Source organism: Myzus persicae, unplaced genomic scaffold (assembly GCF_001856785.1).
Source record: "Myzus persicae strain clone G006 unplaced genomic scaffold, MPER_G0061.0, whole genome shotgun sequence".
In the NCBI taxonomy this organism is placed as follows: Eukaryota; Metazoa; Arthropoda; class Insecta; order Hemiptera; family Aphididae; genus Myzus; species Myzus persicae.
This window is the reverse complement of record NW_019104232.1, coordinates 34,453-52,717: the sequence shown is the minus strand read 5'-3', so window position 1 is coordinate 52,717 and position 18,265 is coordinate 34,453. Positions and strand designations below refer to the sequence as shown.

At 28.7% G+C, this 18,265-nt stretch overlaps 3 protein-coding genes across 6 annotated transcripts; 2 read left to right on the top strand and 1 right to left on the bottom strand.

Annotated features, from left to right (window-relative positions):
• Positions 1-17: 17 nt before the first annotated feature.
• Positions 18-3,082, bottom strand: LOC111040275 (zinc finger CCCH domain-containing protein 15 homolog). The gene is made up of 7 exons (XM_022324120.1): positions 2,783-3,082; positions 2,508-2,685; positions 1,883-2,124; positions 1,705-1,824; positions 1,395-1,604; positions 1,217-1,342; positions 18-268 (listed from the first exon to the last, which is right to left on the bottom strand). Exons 1-7 carry the CDS (start codon positions 2,852-2,854, stop codon positions 62-64), a joined length of 1,155 nt encoding a protein of 384 aa, XP_022179812.1. The 5' UTR covers positions 2,855-3,082; the 3' UTR covers positions 18-61.
• Positions 3,083-5,444: 2,362 nt separating this feature from the next.
• LOC111040272 (lariat debranching enzyme) lies at positions 5,445-8,200 on the top strand. Of its 4 annotated transcripts, none has more exons than XM_022324116.1 (9): positions 5,445-5,502; positions 5,578-5,660; positions 5,731-5,946; positions 6,005-6,296; positions 6,381-6,481; positions 6,565-6,700; positions 7,204-7,418; positions 7,506-7,957; positions 8,023-8,200. In XM_022324116.1, exons 3-9 carry the CDS (start codon positions 5,750-5,752, stop codon positions 8,130-8,132), a joined length of 1,503 nt encoding a protein of 500 aa, XP_022179808.1. In that variant the 5' UTR covers positions 5,445-5,502; positions 5,578-5,660; positions 5,731-5,749; the 3' UTR covers positions 8,133-8,200. The 4 variants fall into 4 exon arrangements, with proteins under 4 accessions (XP_022179808.1, XP_022179810.1, XP_022179807.1 ...); XM_022324118.1 differs by having other exon boundaries at positions 5,578-5,664; XM_022324115.1 differs by having other exon boundaries at positions 5,468-5,660.
• Positions 8,201-14,333: 6,133 nt separating this feature from the next.
• On the top strand, positions 14,334-17,862 carry LOC111040274 (CMP-sialic acid transporter 1). The gene is made up of 5 exons (XM_022324119.1): positions 14,334-14,783; positions 15,704-15,818; positions 16,723-16,769; positions 16,863-17,350; positions 17,421-17,862. Exons 1-5 carry the CDS (start codon positions 14,693-14,695, stop codon positions 17,691-17,693), a joined length of 1,014 nt encoding a protein of 337 aa, XP_022179811.1. The 5' UTR covers positions 14,334-14,692; the 3' UTR covers positions 17,694-17,862.
• Positions 17,863-18,265: the final 403 nt, after the last annotated feature.

The following is an 18,265-nucleotide window of genomic DNA, read 5'->3' as shown; positions in this document are numbered from 1 at the left end:
GCATTTGAAGGTTATTATTAAAAATAATTATTTGTTGAAGCGATGTTTTTTTTTTTTTAATCTAATTTGTAGAATCATCATCATCATCTATATTCAATTCATCTAAGTCATCATCCAGATCATCCAGATCTTCATCCACAAAAAGGTTTTCATTGATTGGTATCGTAGCAACATCAGAATCATTAAATCGACCTTCGGGTAACCGGGTACCAGTATCATCTACTTCACTTGCTTCCAATTCTAATGTTTCTAATTTAATTTCTCTAACCTATAAAAATTATAAATTACATATTATTAAAGAGAATAGTTAATAATATATTTAAGTGTACTTATAAATGTTCCAAACATACTCATTTCGTGGGTTTTATAATTAATTAATTTTCAAGGTTAAAATCTTTTATGTGTGAAATACCATAAAAAAATTGATAATGCGTCGCCACAAAGTACATCAACAGTCTTTAATATAAAAAATTCTATACTTTCTTATATCTTACAGGCAGGCAAGTCTAGAATGTCTGCACTATTTAGGGAAAAGGATAAGTACTTTCTATGATATTAGAAATTTAATTTTTCTATATTAGAATTATACTGCTATATTTTCTGCTTGTTGTTATAATGTTTGTTAAGTTTCAAGTGTACCTATGCCAGTATCTATAAAAAAAACATTTCTAACTTATTTTAAAATATCGATAACATTTTTTTATCAGAATATACTAGCATTTAATTTTTACTATAAAAAACACATCATTAATCAAGTAAAATGTGGCAATTATCAATAAATTACAGTTAAAGGTACATTGGGGAATTGTCATATTTATTTTTGTGTTTATTTACTTATGTGTGAGAATGAAATATTTATTGTATACTACTAATAGTATACAATAAATTGATATTATTGACTATATTTTGAAAATTGTTTTATGGTAAATAAAATATAATTGTCTAGAGTCGGGCAATAAGAAAAAAGTATGTTTCACGAAATTATATTAATTATATCTAAAATGTAATAATACCAAGTTAAATCAATTCAGTAAAAATAAGTACAAAACTATATTTATGAATTGACAAACTGAATTATTGTATATTTATCTATTTTATAGATTGTACATTATAATAGATATATTACTCTTATTTCTCTGAATTAGGTTATTAAAGTACTAAAAATATTTTAGTATGTTTTTTTAATGGTTTGTACAATATTTAATTTACAACTTACTTTAACATTTCCATCTACTTCTTCATCTTCATCACGTATATAAGCATCAAATGCTTCTTCTCCGTCATCCATTGAGTCACCAATCGCCATCTCAGGATTAAATGAGAACATTTCACGACCAGAAAGCTAAGGAATCATAAATTATACATTTGATCACAAAAAAATAAAAATTACAAACCCCAATTTGTCTTCCAGCTTTATAGTCTGTTCGTTTCTTTTCTTCATCTTTAATAATTGCATCTTTCTTTTCCCTAACTTTACGTTTTTTCCAAGCTAAAAAGCTTTCTAAGGTCACTCTAGTAAATTTAACAGAATTTAATGCAGCTCTTTCTCTTTCTATTAAATCTTCTAATTGAATTTCATCCTTTTTGTCATCCTTTTTCTTGTCCTAAATATATTTGTGATATTAATTTATAAATAATATTTAGATACCTTACCATTTAATTAAAAATACTATTCTAAATTGTACAGTTAAACTAAAAACCAACCTTTTTAAGAACAAATCCTGGAGGTAATGCATGTCTATAAAAACAAGAAGTACCATTTGGACATGACCAGAACCATCCATATTTACTTTTTTCAACAGCTTCCAAAAAATACATGCAAATCTAAAATAGAAATAATGCATCAAAATGTAGATTTATAAAATATTAAAGTGTTACTAACAATATCAGTTGATGGATGCTTTTTATCAGTTTCTCCATGTTTTTTGTCTACTACTTCTTTGAGCTTGTCTTCATCCCAGTTTTCCATAGTATCATTTTCTTCACCATCTCGTAGATCCACATACATACTTCTTTTTTCAGCTTTCTTTTCAGTAGCCAAATCGTGAGAAAATTTACACTTTGACCCTTTAGCACACTGACCTTGTTTGAAAAATGCACATAAGATGGATTTTGGATCGGCACCTAATTCAATTGTTATATATAATAAAATTGTTAGTAAGATTATAAATAATACATCATATTTTCTCACATTAATAAAAAAGCAGATTTGGACGAACTGATTCTTGTTTTATATTGAATTAAATATGATACGTCCACATACATGCTATTACACCCATTTAGTTTTTGAAATTTTAAAAATAAATTATTAATTGATATTTGAATTATTAATGCTAAATTGTACTGAATAATAATGTACGAATTAAAATTTGTAAGATATTTAAAATACCTACATATTTATAATAACAAGTTAAACTGTAAAAAACTATATTCAGTAAGTAAAAAGTTACAGATTTTTTAGGACTTACAGTTATGTTTAAAACTTTAAAGTAAACCTGAAGTTTTACCTTTTTCAACTTTTTGAACTGGTTTAAATATCAATCCTAATTCATCTTTAGTTTTATCGTCTTTTTTCTTGTCATCTACTTTACGCACTAATCCACCAGATTTAACTTGTTTCTCAACTTGTTGAATGAATCTTTGTTGTTTGGCTCCTTTTTTATTTTTTAGGCCAAAAGTTTTATCCTATAACCATATAAGTAAGTAATTGATAAAACTTTAAATATATACAATGGATTTTTAAAATTGTTGATAGAGGTGAATAAAAAATTGAACATCTTACTTCAATAACTCTTTCTTTTTTCTTAGCATCGGCTTTTTTACTAGTTCCCTGAGCTTTTGGCTTAGGAGGCATTTTGTTTGTTTGGAAACAACTAAGTATAAATTAATATTAATTTATCGAACATAAATACATTAACAATTTTATTTTAGCTAAATATATTCAAAGAAAAAAATTTGTAAAATAGCTATAATATTCACAAATAGACTATCAAGTATGAAGTAGTAAGTATAAGAGCATAAACCTAGTATAAACTATAAATTATATAAAAAAATTCCTACTTCTAATTCTAAAGAACAATATCAAAGCTTATGAACAATAACCTCAAAAACAACAAATTATCGTAACATATTCAGTGTGTCAAACACAATCGACCATTGATAAAATACAGTATGACCATGTATTACCCATCGAATAGATAATCTAATCTTTATTGTTGGGGAAGAAGGGAAGAATCGAGTAGAGTAAAACCACAGAATATATGAAATATAATATATATTTGAATTTGAATATAATATAATAGGTATATGAAACTACCAACTTACTGACCCCATGTCAAATAGCATTTGCGGCCATATAAAATTCGTAAACGAAAATTGATCATTAGGATTTTGGAGACCCCTAGTGCCAGATAGAATGGATAGGCCTGCCGAGTTGGAGAGTTTTAAGATTTCTAACTTTTGACTACAGTTTTATATTTTCAACTGGTTTTTTATTACCTATCATGTAAAAATAAATTTTGGTATATTTAGAATATTTTACTGTTCTTAAATGGATTAAAAGCTAAGACTAAATACTTACATCTCAACTTATATTTACAGATTAACTATGTCAAATCTATGAATAATATTAAGAAAATATAAATGGTTATCTAGTTTTTTCATAGAGGCCTCCTCTAAAATAAATGCTTACAAAAATATTGTAACTGCAAATTGCTGTTTTAAAAGGACCATACACTGAGTACACTCGTGGGCTTTTTATATTTTAATTTTAAAGCTTTTAAAGTTATGAAAAATTGTAAATTGTTTGTACATCTTAATACTCATAACTGAGTTTTAAATTAAAATATAATAAGAAAACTACTAAATACCCTAGATAATAAATTTAATTTAAATTTTATGAGAGGTCAATTCACTCTAATTTTTAAACTAAAGGAACTAAACGTAATCTACGGAGCATTAAATTTAACATGTTATGGACTTGTAAACGAACAACCAAACATCAGTGTAGAGTCCTCTTAGATCTGATATAATATATAATATTATGATAAAATACAAATAAAAAATGCACATGTTGTTTATCTATTGAATCAACACCTTTTAAATCAAACAGAAATTTAAATTATGACTTTGATCATTTGTCATTAACTATTATTCTGTTAGTTGGCAGTAAGTTAAATTGACACAATGGATAGCTTTTGACAATAATTAAACAAGTCGTTTAGGATTTTTTAGAAGTACTTAGAATTTACTTCAAACTCTAAAACATAGGTTAAACTATTATTAATTTGTTGACATTTTGTTATTTTTATATTTTATTGGTGTAGCAGTTGAGGGAGACCAAATGTTATTTTTTTATTGATAGGCATTTTGTATTTTACAAATCAAATATAATACATCAAAATTTAGAACTAGTAATAAAATCAATCTGTTTTAGTGGTATTTCTTCCAAAAAGAATGTTAAAATATTGAGAATAATTTTAAATATTTTTGTAATTATATAGAAAAAAAAATATTAAACACTCAATACAGGCAATAATATGAACATAAAACAATTTATATAATAAAATAAATATTATATTTTTTATATATTCACCTACATTTCAGTCTATATAACAAATAACTATTAACTTTAAAGAACACCAATTTAGTTAATACATGTTATTATCCAAATATGTAAAAAAGTTGAATTTTTTTAACTAAGTGTATTATGTTATGGTCAATTCCGTCACCATTCCCTTTGTTTTTTTTGCTGAACACCAGTGAGAATATAGTATGCCTTGTCTGTGTGTCTGATGCTCATTTGCTTATGTTTTTGGAAAGTTTTGCATAAATTGTATAATCGTTGATCCCGGGTAACAAAGTAACAATCTTTGCAACGCTTTCTTACTTTTCCAAAAACTTTGAATCCTCTAGAAGGGACTATAGTTAAGCCATTAACTGGTGGTGTATGTAACACTGAAAAAATTTGAGGAGCTATGTTTATTATGGAAGCTCTTTTGAATAAATTGCTAAAAAAATTCATTCTGAAATATAAAAATTTTAAAATATTAAAAAAACCGTTTTATGTATAAATTACCGAATCATAACGATTAACCAACCTTGATTCCTTGTTAGTCTTACTTATTAACAATTTGTAAACTTTAGAGTAGCAATTATTAGCTAAGAAATTTTCACGCGACTCAACGCTGGTCCACTGACAACAATTTACACTTTTTCTTATCAGTTATCATCAGTATTTTTTTATTCCTTATCATTAATTAATATCATTGGAATAAGTTGACTTAAAAAAAAATTTGTGGAACAAAAGGTAGTAACTTTTTACCATAGACCACAAATCAAAATAAATATTTCACACTGTCCGGCTATCATTGATATGAATTATCACTGTATCATTTACCATGTTGTTTAATGTTTGTTATGAAATGCAATTTTAAATAAAAATAATAATTTTAAATATTTTGTAGTAAAACTGTAAAAGTAAAATAATATTCTCTATACTAGGTACTATAATAATACTAGTACATGATCTAAAAATATAGTTGTATTTAAATAGGTAATACCTTTAAAAATTTCTAGGTGTCAGAGTTTTAGAAACTTACTCCGAGTACATGGTAAATTTGTTTTTACTGCATGCACCTATCAAGTTTTAAGTGTTAGAAGTGAGTTAGTCTATTTATATTATAAGTATTATGTAATTTAAATGTATCTAAATAATTTGTCTAACTATAGAAAATATTATATAAGTATAATGAAAATTGCCATTGAAGGATGTGCTCATGGCGAGCTTCAGCAAATCTATAGTACAATTGCCTTGATTGAAAATCGTGACAACATAAAAGTAGATTTGCTAATATGCTGTGGCGATTTTCAAGCAACACGAAATATTGATGATCTTTCAGCAATGGCAGTTCCACCTAAATATAGACTGATGTGCACTTTTCACAAGTTAGTATTGAGATTAAATTATTTTGTTTTCAAAATAAAAGATTTAAATATCTTATAGATATTATACTGGAGAATTAGTGGCACCAGTCTTAACTATATTTATTGGTGGAAACCATGAAGCTTCAAACCATTTACAAGAGTTAAGCTATGGTGGCTGGGCAGCACCCAATATATACTATATGGGTTTGGCCGGTGTAATTAATGTTGGTGGTATTAGAATTGGAGGATTATCTGGTATTTACAAATCGAATGATTATATGCGAGGTAGATTTGAAAAACAACCATACACTGAACAAACAAAAAGAAGTATTTATCATATTCGACAACTGGAAGTATTTCGAATGAAACAAGTAAATATAAACAACTCTTTATTTAATTGAAAATTATACATGCTTCAAAATATTTGAAACAAATACTTTTATGTATCTTTTTAGCTGAAACAACCAATTGACATAATGTTATCACATGATTGGCCTCAAGGAATAGAAAATCATGGAAATTTAAAACAATTACTTAAATACAAACCTTTTTTTGAGTAATCACAAAGTTTAATAAAAAATATTTTTATCCCAATTAAAAAAAACCAACATAAATTTACATTTACATTCATGTTTTTAGAACAGACATTAATGAAGGCAAATTGGGTAGTAAACCTACACGAGAATTATTGGATCAATTAAAACCAAAATATTGGTTTGCTGCTCATCTTCATTGTAAATTTGCCGCTATAGTAAACCATGCATCAGATGATAATGTAACTATATTTCTAGTGATAATAATTTTATGCTATCCCTCTAAAAATGTGTTGCATGTGCTTAGGCGTATACAGACTTCAATTTCTGGTCAAGCCTGGAGGGATTGAAAATATACAATGTTTTTGTTAGATGAATAAAATTAGTTTAATGGTACAGCAAATATTTTCTAATTTTATTGCACTTTCAATAAAATTTCCTTGATTACAAAGCACATGCATATTATTACAATATAGCATTATAATAAAATGTAACTCACATTTCACCATGCCCCTAAACAATTTTGCCGAGGCTGAGTGCGCACGCCTATGTGTATGTAATAAACTCACATTACTTTGAAATAATGATATGTTTTAATGATAGGGATAAACTTTAGTGGAAATCAATAAATGTGTATATTTAATGATTGAAAATAGATAGGATTTGATTCAGTAAATTCATTAGATGCATGATTGTTTATTAATGTTTACAGTTACTTAATATTATCTAATTGATGCATTAACAGGAAGAAATGGAGAAAAGATGTACTAAATTCTTGTCCCTTGACAAGTGTTTACCAAAAAAAAGGTTCTTACAGATTTTAGATGTTCCTCATGATGATTCTAAATCAATTAATTTAATGTATGACCTGGAATGGCTTTCAATTTTGCGCCTTACCAATCATTTACTAAATATCAACAGTAACATGTATTATTTACCAGGACCTTCTGCTTCAGAAAGGTTTTTATATAAACTATTAAATTGCATGAAACTTTCTATCAATATTTCTGCAATTGTATTTACAATAAATGATTAATTTATATTTAGATATGATTTTACTCCAACTGAAGAGGAAAAGACTGCTGTTCTTAACATGTTCTCTCATGACTTGAGAATCCCAAACAATTTTATTACTCTTGAAAATTATAGATCTAAAACAAATCCTCAGACAACTACTTTTTGTGACAAACTAAGTATAGACGACCCTCTTGCTTTATTATTAGGGCAGTGGTCTCGTTCTAACTTAACTGAAAATGAACCAGAAATGGATTCTACATTTTCATCATTTGTAAACTCTACCGTGTGTTCAAATAATGAAGATGAATTAATAGATAAGACTTCAGAAAAATTACCAATGTCTCCATTTGTGCTACCCGAACCAAAAAATGATAGCACATGTTCAAATATAAATGACAATTCATTTTTGGATAATTGCTCAAGCATAACAATGTCAAACACATCTACAGAAGAATCTTATAAAGATGTTCATCAATCACAGGGTAAATGTTATAAAATATTTTAAATATTTTATTACTTTATTTTTAAATTACCAAATTTTTTTTAGATTCCGTAGTGAATAATGGTTTAAATAATGAAGTAAATAATTCAGCCACTAAAACAAAATGTTTAAAAAGAAGAAATTATCAACAAACTGATGACAATGACTGTGATTAGTATTATATTTTTTTTGAATTTTTAACACCTTAAATATTGATTTTCTAATAAATAATTTGACATGTTCATATCAATGCATATTTTTTTTATAGTGATGTATATTTCGATTTTATCCTCTTTTTCTTCATCCTTTGTTCCCAATTTTATGTTTATATGAGGTAGGCCACCCGTGTCCTATATCTTTATAAAGCTCTACCTCATTCACACCAGCTATTTGCTTGAATCTATCTCATCCATTTCTTCTTTGGTTTACCCTTCCTCTTTGCTTCCACATTTGTACCTACAGCCACTATCACTGCCTCAGAGTCACCTCTCCTCATAATATCTTAACCTATTCTCCTTCATTTGTCTACAATTAGTACAACTCCTACACTACCCCAAATTAGTACATTCCTAATCTATGCTCCCTAGGACTCTACACATCAAAATTTGACTCATTCAAATATCTAATTTCTGACATCATCCTCAAAAGGTTAGGTTGAAATAAATAAAGAAATAGAGTGAAATAAACGTGATCAATACTTAACCTACGACGCACCATTAAGTATTTACCGATTAGTAATTTGCACTTTGTAAAAGACTACTAAAAGTGCTTTTTCGAGTTATTATGGAAGATTGTGAAAAACATGATTTGTGCCCTGATCCATTGAATTTTAAAGAGAATTTTCAATATTTACCTACCTCCCAAAAGGAACCAACTAAATCATATTTGGGCGTTCTCTGATGAATGTGTCACTAAGAATATCTCTCATGTTTTTTACTAACCAATTTCTTTATAAAAATAAAAGAAACCATACAACTTATATTTACCGCAAAATTGACTTATGCATGCTGCTCATTAGCACTATAGCAGTTCATATTATAGTGAGACATATCGATCAATGTTAAAAAACAAACAAAAATATTACATACAGTTTCACGAGTAGTATTTATTACCTATTGGATTATAACGATAGTTACTAATGTGTCATGTGTGCCTGGCGAAGAAGAAATTTATCCAATATACCTAGTACCTACCTATACTAAGCTGTAGTTTTGAAAATAGAAGTTGCTTTCATTCATTCAAAATTTAATTGGTTTCTAAATTGTTTGATAGGTAACTAGGTAAGTAACTCGGGCGAATGTATCCCCCCTGAAAATTCTTTCGCACCCCCCTGACAAATACAACTTTCAACAAAATGTACCTATTTATTTAATGCACAATACCTACTCGTCACGATAACCACACCTAATGGCGTTCAATAAAATATAATTTATTTATAACAATGTTTTTATACCGTATAGCCAGTATAGAAACTATCTACTGACTTTCCCGAAATTATAGCAGTTATTAGGTAACGAAAAATAATAATTACAATTTACAATTTATGATGACGGCTGGATTACGAATTACGATGTAATCGAAACCTGCGTACGGTATGGTACGTAGTACATCGGCGTAACTAGGGGGGGGGGCTTAGCTCCTCCATCTGTGTATTTATCCCGCTATATATATTGTACTTATATTTGCATTTTGGTTTTAATGATGAGTTAATATTTTCACTTTATTGTTTATTTTTAATTTTGATTTTAGAGGACAGTTACGCTTACTGTGGTGGGGGTGTGGGGCCCCCAAAGTTATTTTGAACGTTAGTTGTTTAGGACTTAAGCCCCTGTAACTATTAAACCCTAGTTACGCCTATGACCTAGTACCATTGATTAAATATATATGTATATTTAATCAATGCTAGTACCTTGTACCTACCTACTATTGTCACAGTCCGTGGAGACTCAAATAATAAGTTTAATCAGTTCTGCCTAGTTGTTTGTATCTGTATGTTGCAGGCACGTAATTATGGGGGGGGGGATATGGAGGATAGTTCCCCCCATAAGCTGTATATATTTATCGACTTTATATATCCCCTGACTTGCTGTGCAACACCACTTCAAGTTGGTCACAGGGTAACTACCAGCTCGCCAAACTCAAATTACTTCGCACGGCATTAAAACAGTTTTGCGTGCATGGGGCATACGTATATATAAACGTAAAATCGAAAATTTTTTATGTCTATAACTTCCAAAATAATGGTTTCCTCAAATTTTTTTTTGCACTATCGTTCTTAACTCGTCGAAGTACATATATTTCAAAAAAAAAAAAATTAAAAAGGTGCTGGGTAGCTATAAAGTGAATTTATGCCGTTGTATCTTGTATTAGTATATAACTAGGCATAATTTCAAAACAAATGGTTATTTAATTTTCATCTTTATCTTATTGATTTATAAATACGGGATATCCTGTACTCCTGTCATACATTGTATCTAATTAATAGGGCAGAAGACTTTGTATTTACATATTGTTTTTGCGTAGTCACAAAATAGTAGAGTACGAAACAATAAGTCTATGTTTCATACTTTCACAAAACTCATGACATTTTATTTTGCATATAAATGCATATTTTGAGTTTTTTTTAGTTTTTAAGGCATATTTCTTCCATTTTATGCCTTGAAATGCATATATTAAGTAGTTTATCATTTTATCAATTTTTTTTTCGTCAACGTCCGAAATAACGTTGAATTTTTTTTTTTTTTTGAAAACTGCCTGATGGCTTTTTTATTATAACGATCAATGATCTTTAACAATACATTTCAGAGGTATACATAAATAAAAGATACTAATGAATAATATTTTGTAGATATATGTAAACAAAAACATGTTTGGGTTATCACTCCCAATGGAGAGGCCCGGTCTTAGTCTAACATTTTATACTAAGTCATATGGTCTTCGGCGTTTGAGACGCCTTATGTCTTGAGAGTTGTCAAGTAGTTGAATTGCTGCTGAATTGATGTGTTGATCTAGTCTTGTCTCGTGTTTTCGGGCAAACTTTGTAATCTCGTCCTGGACTGAGGGCATCATCAAGTCTCGGTGGATAGTGTCATTTCTGTCGTACCGGTACGCTGCGACAATAGTACGGAGAGCAATGTTTTGACAGCGTTGAATAATCTCAATATTGGACTTACTGGCACAACCCCAAAGTTGTATTCCATAGGTCCATATTGGTTTAATTATCGCTACGTACAAAAGACGTTTGCTTGTAAGGTCTAGTTCAGAGTGTCTTCCGATTAGCCAATAAAGTTTCCTCAATTTATCTTTAATTTGCAACTTTTTCTGTCGAACGTGATGTTTCCAGTTTAATCGCGAGTCAATGTGCATTCCTAGATATTTTGCAGCATCGTTCTGTGGGATGATCTGTTGATCCAACATTACTGGACAATAAACACTTTTACGCAAAGTGTAATTTACGTGTACCGATTTGTCACTGTTAATTTTGATTTTCCAACGCTTAGTCCAGTTGGAGACGTTGTTAAGTGTTCGTTGAAGTTGATCAGTCGCAGTCTGCTGATCTTCATCAGTTGCCAATATTGCTGTGTCATCGGCAAACATGGCTGTCATTGAATAGTTGTTAACTGGAATGTCAGCTGTGTAAAGTAAGTACAAAATAGGTCCGAGGACACTTCCTTGGGGTACTCCAGCTGATATGTTTTTCCAGTCAGTTATTGCTTCTTCGTGAATAACTCTGAACTGACGTTCAGACAGATAGGACTCGATAAGTGCGCACCAAGTATGCGGCAATTGTTCGCGTAGCTTAATAAGTAATCCTTTGTGCCAAACTTTATCGAAAGCTTGCGCAATATCGAGGAATACTCCACAGCAGTATTTTTTTTCTTCCAGTGCCTTGTTTATTATATTTGTGACACGATGGACCTGTTCAATTGTTGAGTGTTTACTCCGGAATCCGAACTGGTGTTCAGGAATAATCTGTTTTACTTCTATTATTGGTTTTAGACGCTTTAAAAGTAATTTTTCGAATAATTTAGATAAGCTTGGAAGAAGCGATATAGGTCTGTATGAAGTTACTTGTTCAGGAGGTTTTCCTGGTTTAAGTAGCATGATGACTTGAGCTCGTTTCCATTGTTTAGGAACGTATTCTGTACGCAAGATGGCATTGTAGATGTGTGTTAGATGAATCATAGCCTTTTTGGGTAGTTCTTTCAGTATTTTCGGGTTTATTTGATCGTAGCCCGGTGCTTTTTTTATATTGATATTCGTATCGATTTCTTTAGCAATTTCAATTGGAGTAAAGTACTTAATCTTTTCGCGTGTTTCGCTCAATGGTTGATTCTGTTCTATATCGAGTTCAGAAGCGATATTGTTCGGCTGAAATGCATGTTCCAGATGACGTGCATACATTTCAGCTTTGTCTTGGTCACAACGTGCCCATGATCCATCTTCCTTGCGAATTGGTGGCACATAGGCTCTAGGTCTTTTCATTTGTTTTGTAGCCTTCCATAACGAATAGTCATAGTCTTTTGTTGCTGAAAGGTTACTCAAGTAAGATTTGAACGTTTCGTTTTTGACTTCTTTTATTTTATTATGTAAAAGTCTACTAGTGCGGTTCCAAATAGTTTTATCCGATGGATCTCTCGTTCGGTGCCATTTTTTCCGCGCTTTTCTCTTTTCTTTTACTAGTTCCCTGACTTCCATTGGGTAGGTGATTTCACAATTTAACGTTGAATTTAAAATTATTTTAAATGTTGATCATAATATTAACATGGTTGTTGACTTTTCCCAGTCGCATGTTTTTCCTAGAACCACGTCTCGAGAGTTGCTTATTAGATTGGTTTACGGGTTATTAGAGTATAGTTAAAAGAAGTATCTGAAAACCCATAAAATGAACCCAAATAATTGAATACTTATGGTACCTACTTAAAATTTAAATACAATTTATTCATTAAAGTAATTAGTACCTACAAAAACATTCTTGATTTTTGTTAAAAAATAATCATTTTAAAATGCATATTTTGTATATTTAAGTGCATATTTAGTGATTTTTTAGAGCTACAAGTCTTTTAGCCTACTAAATAGTAATTACAGAACCTACGTGCTACATACACAGATATATGAGATAGTAAATACTCTAACGATGGGTAACCGGCAGGTGGTAACTCAGCTTCAAAAATATAACCTAATAGTAAAATTGTAACTTCAAGATTAATAATAATATTGGTATGAACGAATAGTGAATACTACGAACTCGTGCTGCCACACAGTACCTATCTGCATTGGTTTTCGAGACGCGTTTACACACTTAACACTACACAGTAGGTACACATACACATTATCACTCTGTAACGACCTACGACTTCAATCTTTTTTTTATGCACACTTCGCATTTCGCGGTAAATAGTAATTTATCGTTAGACTTTCATATTTTTCTAGTCCAAAAACGAAAATGTATTAAAACAAAAGGAATTCGACTACTAATAATTTTCAAGCAAGAGGTTATTGATGAATTTGTCAAGAAGTCAATGAATTTGGACGTAATATTATAAAAAAAAAAATTGATAAACCTTTTTTGTTAATTTGTATATGCAATATAAAATAATCGTATAGATTTGTCATGACTCATGAGATATTAAATGTAGATATGGGGGGGGGGGGCAAAGCCCCCTTCAAGTCTGTATTGAATATTTATTTTGATATCCCTCCCCATGAAACATTCTTAATTACGCCACTGGACTATGTTGTTCCGGAACAAAAATGTCCAAAAGAAAAATAACAGATTTTTTTCCACAAAATAAAAAAAATAAAACTTCAGAGCCCCAAGATTCTGATCATAACACGATTGACACGGATTCAGATAAATTACCTCTACAAAATAAAAAGGTAAAGAAAAAAGATTTTATGACAAAAAATGGGAAAATGATATTCCGTGGCTTTATTTTGATATAAACGCAATGGTGCTTTTTGCAAATTATGTGAACAACATGCTGTAAATGATTCCGTACTATTGACAAGCACATGGACAACATGAGGAGTTTTTATTAAAACACCATTTAATAATTAAAAATAAATAATTTGTTTCTAATTTGTTTTGTAGTTGTTTCTAAATTTAAAATGTCTAAATTGTAAATTGTAATAAGAATAACACCATTTAATAATTAAAAATTAATAATTTGTTTCTAATTTGTTTTGTAGTTGTTTCTAAATTTGAAATGTCTAAATTATAAATTGTAATAAGAATAACTACCTATTAATAGGTATAAATGTATAATTCATAATACTAAAATCACCATTCACCAATGAAAAAAGGGTGCCCCCCCCCCCTTGTCTGGATTCAACNTTACAACCATACTCCACAAATCAATAAATTATAGTTTTTATGTCTATACACTATAATGTAGGAGAAGTGTATAACACATAAATATAATAAGTGTCGAGTGTCGAGGATTACAAAATATTACAATGCACCTACTCAGTCAGTGGAATAAAAAACGTTATCGTAACGATATTTCCGGTGTGGCGTTATCAGTCGCACTTACTCTGTATCAAGTATCCATCAACGATTGCTTATTTATTAACTTTTGAAAAATGTAGTTGTTAATGTTTCAGTATTTTAATGTACTATTGTACTTATTGTTTTGTATATATATTTTTTTTCACTCCTGCACTTCTCAGTTCATTTTATGACTTCGCGTGTAACGTGATATAGTTTCTTAAACATTCTAGCCCGTCAAGAGCTATGTGGAAATCCAGCAATTGGGCTAGTTTGTTCCCCACTAAGACATCTTTTGTGGTATTTGTCCTGTACATAGCACTGTCAATGAATCACGGTAAAAATGCAGATTCTTTTCATTAAATCACATTTTTTTTCTCTATCTAATGCCTATTCTGATATACTCTTTTAATGATGGACAAATTCATGAATTTAAATTATCTGATTGTATATTATTTATGATATGTTATTATGTTTTAAAAAAATAAAATAATATACTGATTTCGGCAATGACAGATAGGCACCTAACAGTCCACATTATCCCTGCTCACAGTACATTATTTAATTTTTTTTTTAAGGCCACATTATGGATATTGAACAAATAACCCTCCACACAGAGTAAGCCACAAAAAAAATTTAACACATTTATTGAACAAATATATTTTTGTTTTATATTTCCATAAAATATATATATTTCATCTCCAGAAACATATTCACAGTATTCGAAACGTTCACCAAAAAAATTGTATTTTTTGTGGTAGAAATTTTAATAAAAAAATATTACTATATACCTAATAATGAATCAATATATTTATTAATTGGCAAATAAATTGGGCGTACCAAAAATCATTCAAATTCATTAAAATATAAACATTCACGTTAAATTTAAAAAAACGAGTGAAGTTTGCGTATTTATACTAAATATAAACTTGAACGTGTGAACTTACATTCATAAAAGACATTCTTTCTAAACATTGTATATTCATTACATGCTTACTTACATTTATACAATATAAAAAAGTAACTTACTATTTATTATATTCAACTATACAAGTATAAAATATCACTACACAACTGAGTATACATTTTTTAATAGAACTCATTTAATAAAATATATGCCTTCTTGAGTCATCGGGCCATTGCAGTCATGTAGAGGAAATTACTATGTGTCCTCATAGGCCCCTATCTGCCTCTAATTATAAATACCTATTAGATTCAAATACTTAGTATGTTCTACACATTTTTTTTCTTTTGCAGGATTATTAGTCAAATTATCACAAGATAAAGGCACATATAACTATAACGTTGTGTCAGTAATTATTTTAACCGAAGTTATAAAACTAGTAATATCCCTGTTTTTGTTTTGTAAAGAGTAAGTGAAATTTTAAAACACCTAGTATAGTTTTTATTTACCTACCTAAATAGTGTAATAATAGATATACAATAGTTATAGAATAAATAGTTCTACAATTAGTTTGACTAACATTTCCACAAAGTATAAATAAGTAGGTATAATTATATTTTTATTTCATTGTTCCTAATTTATAGTAACAGGTATATTCTATAAATGATTTCTCTATTATATATTAATATCCTTTGTAAAAATAAAGTAGTTAATATTCATCAATGTACCTACCCTACTCTGTAGCATGATATAATAAACTAGTTTATTACATTATGCTCTGTAGGGTAGTCATTTGTATTCAATGTTAATATAATAACATCCCAAACAAATTCTAGTTATATTAAATATTTAAATTTAGTTTAAGTAATAAATGAGTAAATTTAATGAAATTTTCTTTTTCACTTAAAAAAAATTATATACCTATTTTAATTAAGGAGGGCCGATAATCAATATTATTGTTTTCTGATACCTGATACTCTGATGTACCTACTTAAAAACATTTTTGGCAAAGACCACGAACTGGTATTATAATAAAACTAATAACACAAACCAATTTTAGATAAATGAATATTATTTTGCTAAATATCAAAAATAATAGTATTTATTAATAATCATACTAATTATTAATAAAATATTAAGTAAAAATAAACATACACAAATGTTCAAAATGAATAGTAAATAGGTACTTATAAAATAAATAGTAAGAAATGCATTATGTTATGCTGATGGAATTTTATTTTTATTTTTATGCTTTCGGTTCAAATTTTGGTTTTAAAAAAAAAACCAACATCACCTATTTTGACTAATATAAAGTATCAATTCTAGGGTCAGTCTATCCCAAATCTTAACAAGTATGTATTTTACTTTACAGCAATCCCTTAAGAAACATTATTGATCAGACTAGGGAGAACTATACTGGTCAGTATTTATAGATTTATTTTAAAACATTTTTTTAAACTTATATGCATACTTTAATACTTAAGCTTGTACATTTGTATATTTTATTACCAGTACTCTTTCTCTACATGGTACCGGCACTTCTCTACTGCCTGTATAATAATTTGGCATTTGTGAACCTATCAATATTCGACCCAACTACATATTTTATTCTTCTTCAACTTCGGGTCATACTTACTGGTATTGTATATCAATGTTTGTTTAAAAAGGATCTCAGCAAAATTCAATGGTTATCTTTAATCCTTTTGACTATTGGATGTATGATAAAAGAGTTGAAAATGGAGGGCAGTATTCGACAACAGTCTTATGGTTTTTTTATTAGTATATTGTTGATGTTGATTCAAATACTTTGCTCGTGTTTAGCTGGTGTCTACAATGAATATTTACTTAAAAAAGGCCAGGGTGTTAATGTAAATGTTTATGTGCAAAACATATATATGTACACTGATTCAATACTTTGTAATGTATTATTGTGGATAACATTTAAACATAATGAAACAGAAAGCAATGTCTCTGAAACAGACATTTTTAAAAACTCTATGGTATGATATTTATTATATTATTATATTTTTCTCTTGCTGTTAATTATTAAAACAACTACTGTTTATCCAGGTCATGTTTATTGTGATAAACAGTGCCATTTATGGTGTTGTAACTAGTTTACTACTACATAGTTTAAATTCAATCATGAAGGTTTTTGCCACAGCGATTGAACTAGTCCTCATTGCCGTATTATCATGGGTACTTCTAGGATACCCAATCACTTTGCAGACTATGTCAGCTGTATGTATTGTTTCGTGTTCCGTAGTTATTTATGCCAAACATCCTCTTACAAAAAGTACACTACCAGCTACTATTAGTAATAAAAATTTGGTAAATATTTAAAACTAAATTAAAAAAATAATTATTGGAATAAAATATTATATTTATCCACCTACTTAATTTTCTTTCTCCAGAATAATGTATACCTATAACTTATAAGTTAATTATATATTTTATATCAATGTTTCTATTATTATTATCTCTCCATACCTAAATACCTAGGTAATATTTAACTATTAACTAGTGATATTATTATAATTTATTTAAAAACCAAAACATTTGTATTATATATCCTTATAGGTAATTCCTATTTTTTATTTGTATAAGTAAGGATTGTTATCCTCTAAAATAAACTAAGTCATTATACCCATGTATTCTGTATTCTGCTGTAATGAAAATTAACTTATATGTGATTCTTATATCTGTTAACCCTATGGTTTTTTTTGGGGGGACTCTTAAATATTAATCAATATAAAATTTAATGTGATAATTTATTAACTTGTTCATAGCTATAGTCAATATATAATTTATTAGTTAGCTACCTATATCATTTTTATTAGTTACCAGTATAGTCAGACAAATGTGATTTATTTTTGTTGTATTAAATTGTAATAAACAATAATATATATTATGGA